At 44.7% G+C, this 3,452-nt stretch overlaps 1 protein-coding gene across 1 annotated transcript in view; it reads left to right on the top strand.

The window, feature by feature from the left end:
• Positions 1–2,099, top strand: part of LOC101778979 (autophagy-related protein 8C) — a 2,735-nt gene extending 636 nt beyond the window's left edge. The window contains exons 3-6 of the mRNA XM_004972611.3: positions 924–979; positions 1,064–1,116; positions 1,558–1,676; positions 1,770–2,099. Coding sequence (XP_004972668.1) covers positions 924–979; positions 1,064–1,116; positions 1,558–1,676; positions 1,770–1,864 — 323 coding nt within the window. The 3' untranslated portion in view covers positions 1,865–2,099. The remainder of the gene's footprint in view (positions 1–923; positions 980–1,063; positions 1,117–1,557; positions 1,677–1,769) is intronic.
• The last annotated feature ends 1,353 nt before the right edge of the window (positions 2,100–3,452 follow it).

The following is a 3,452-nucleotide window of genomic DNA, read 5'->3' as shown; positions in this document are numbered from 1 at the left end:
AAAAACAGAGAATAATAAATTCGTCCAACAGATATATGCGTCAACTTTGCATTTTCAAAAATGGAGGAGTAAATGCGCTACACTTCTGCTTAGTTCTAATTAGAATCATCGAACACCCATTCGTAGAGCAACGTCCCTTATGGGTGAGTTATGACCTACGAAAGTTACTTTCCATGCGCAGGGGGGGTTGGTCTGTGCGACGGGGTCGCGGTTGCGCGGTGCTACTGTCGGAAATGGCTCCCTTTTGTTGGTTCCGTGGACCCCGAGTATGGGCTGGTTGTGTGCCTCGTATGGATCGGTTGGTTAGAATCCGCAGCTTCGCCGTTGTGATCCCCTACTAGTCTGTAGGCGGCTAGAGTAGTGGAAGATGATGGTGCTTGTGGTTCCTAGTAAAATTGCTAGCCAATTAGTTGGCCACAGTTTGCCGTTCGCTTGAATTAAATCTGAGGCTTCTAGCAACTTGGACTGACATTTTGGCCGCAGCAGAATTGATCACAGCTCCAGTAACTAGTGAATTGCCTTTCTGTGCAATTGGTCGTCTTCATGTTAAAAACTTTCTGGATGTGTTCCTGAGTTCTTAGTCTCCAGTTTTTATTGCTCTGCAATTCTTTCAGGTTTAGGTTCTATCTCTGTTTATATGCCTGTCCTATACCTGTGTTTTTTTAGTATTGCCCTATACCTGTATTAAAAATTGTTGCAGTTAGTTAGATAGCATTGCTGCGCCATTAACTTCTATTGGGCATCGCCAGATGCTGTAGGGTGTGCTTGTTGCACATTATGCTTTACCATTGTCTGTTTCTTATTTACTGTGTGCCTGTCATTGTGTGGACTCTTCAGTATTTTCTTTTTTTTCTCTATAAAGAACTGTATCCTTTTGATTTAGAATAACTAAATTCTCATTGTACATTTGCCATTTGTCACAGAGAGGAGGCAGGCTGAGGCCAACCGCATCAGGGAGAAGTACCCTGATAGAATCCCTGTAAGCATCTGTTCTTATTCATGTATTCTGCTGCTTTTTCATGATCAACTTGTTCTTAGTCAAGCTGGCTTTCTTGTGATACAGGTCATTGTTGAGAAGGCCGAGAGAAGTGACATCCCAGACATTGACAAGAAAAAGTCAGTCAGCTCTTATCCATTTTTGAATAATTCCATTGCTTTTCTAATTGTCCGGATAGTTTTCCTGGTATTAGAGTTCTCGTTTTCCTGTGCTTCTGAAAGTATAGCAATTTTCGTGATTGATTTTGTCAAACTCTTGATAGTGCAAAACTGTTGGTTGCCTTTGCCGTGGGTATTACTCCTGTGCCAACCATGCCTTAAAGTTGTTTATCTCTAATAAGTTCCATAGACTAAACGTCCGAATCAAGTATTTGTTTCTTATGCATGTTGTCATCAATAAATTGATTGCTTACTCCATTAGCATATTCTTTGCTTGTATCACCTTGCAACATTAATTAATTCAGAATAAAGCCTAGTTTATCAGTACAAGCGAAGACCAACTGTAATGTACTTTTCTTGTATCATCAAGGTGTATGGTTCCTGATACCCGACTGCATACAGGTACCTTGTTCCTGCTGACCTCACAGTTGGACAGTTTGTCTATGTCGTACGGAAGCGGATCAAGCTCAGCGCTGAGAAGGCTATCTTCATCTTTGTAAAGAACACCCTCCCACCAACAGGTACACGCCAATGTTTCCTTTGCGCACGCACCATCATCGTTAGAAAACAACTGTGCCCTGTCCCTAAACATAATTGTCACTTTGGTCTTCCAGCCGCTCTGATGTCTGCCATCTACGAGGAGAACAAGGACGCGGACGGCTTCCTCTACATGACCTACAGCGGCGAGAACACCTTCGGGCTGTTCTAAGCACCTGGAATTGCCTCATCGTGACTGCCTCCTGTAAATAGGCATATCTCAAGAACCTGTCCGTGTACATAATCTGGTCCGCCTTTGTCGCATGCAGCTCGTAAGCTGCGTTCCACTGAACTGTTGAAAAGTACTTTGAAGCGTAAAATGCTCAGCACATTTATGTAGCCCTTTGGTTACTGGTGCCTCCTATGCTTCAGAAACTCTTATTATCAAGTGTTTCTCCCTGATGTTAGTTGCTGCTCTCTCGAAGTATACCACATGCGTGTCTGGTTATTCCACCGTTTTTATCAGCCTGTTGCTGTTGCGTCTGTTCGTAGGCTGACTGGCCACACTGCCGACGAGACCACCGGCGTGTGCCGACTACACTGACGGCTGGCGAAGAGCACCGGCACGCCGACCAACCTAATGCCGCCGCCGGCGGCGGCCGAGGAACTGCACCGCAGGTCGGCGAACCTGGGCTCTTCAGGCAGGGTGAATCCCCTCTGCAGTAGACAGTAAGCAGGGTGCTGTGGCATGCATGGTGCATCGAACGAGGGCAAGAATGGGAATTGCCAAATCCTACGCACCGCCGGCAACAGTATACACGCTGAAAGAAACCAAATCATATGCATTGCGCATCGAATGAGGGCAAGGCTGTTCTTTGTTGCATTAAAGCCATAAATGTCGCTTGACGGTTCTATCCTCTCTATGGTTACGTACGTTTCCATCACTTGGTAGCAATGCACTGGCCACCTTAGTAACACACCATCCGATCAACCGTGGCCATTCTATTTCTCGTAGTTGCCCCTCTGGCACGCATGTTACAGGCTCAGACGGTGCCGTAATTAAGGTGGCAAATGGCGAATTATCGCAACAGATTCAGGTGTTAGCAGCAGAGGATCTGGATGCCGATGAACCACCACCACAGAGATTTCATTCGGAGAAGCGGCAAACATCCCACACGGTGTGGCGCAGCAGCGGCTGCAGACGTGCCCGCATCCACACCTCAAAGCCTACCCTTAGAGGAAGTAATGGATCATCAGCCTCATATTTTCTTCACAATCTAACTGAGCCATATCTATCTTTCTTAAAATTGTACAGTATTTAAGTTAATCTTTAAATTTAAATTTGCTAGACTAAATTAGGCCTGGTTTGGTTACTCTTGCTTATTTTTAGCACCCGTCACATCGAATGTTTAGATACTAATTAAGAGTATTAAACGTAGACTATTTAGGGTGCCCATTACATGCGAGGATGTTCAACCGCGGGACTATTTCGTCAAGCCAATTTAGTTTTAAAGATGACTTTGTTCTGTACTATTTAAAAATCAGAAAGAAATGGAGAGTGTTAGATTGCGAAGAATACATCAGGGTGATGTTTCTCCTTGTCATCACAGGGTTGTCATTGGGGTGTGTATGTGGACACGTCTGCAGATGCAAACGTGCGAAGTGGAGGGTACGAGTCACGAATTAGACATAATGGGAATTGGCGTTCTCTAGACGTACGTAAAGTAGTATTTCGTATACTCAATTTCCGGGAATTTGTAATGCAGGCATTAGCGTATCAGATAGAACATAAAGAATACCACAGGCTGATGACTCATTGC

Source organism: Setaria italica, chromosome VI, assembly GCF_000263155.2.
Source record: "Setaria italica strain Yugu1 chromosome VI, Setaria_italica_v2.0, whole genome shotgun sequence".
NCBI classification, from domain to species: Eukaryota; Viridiplantae; Streptophyta; class Magnoliopsida; order Poales; family Poaceae; genus Setaria; species Setaria italica.
The sequence above is the reverse complement of the archived record's forward strand: the minus strand, read 5'-3'. Positions and strand labels throughout refer to the sequence as shown.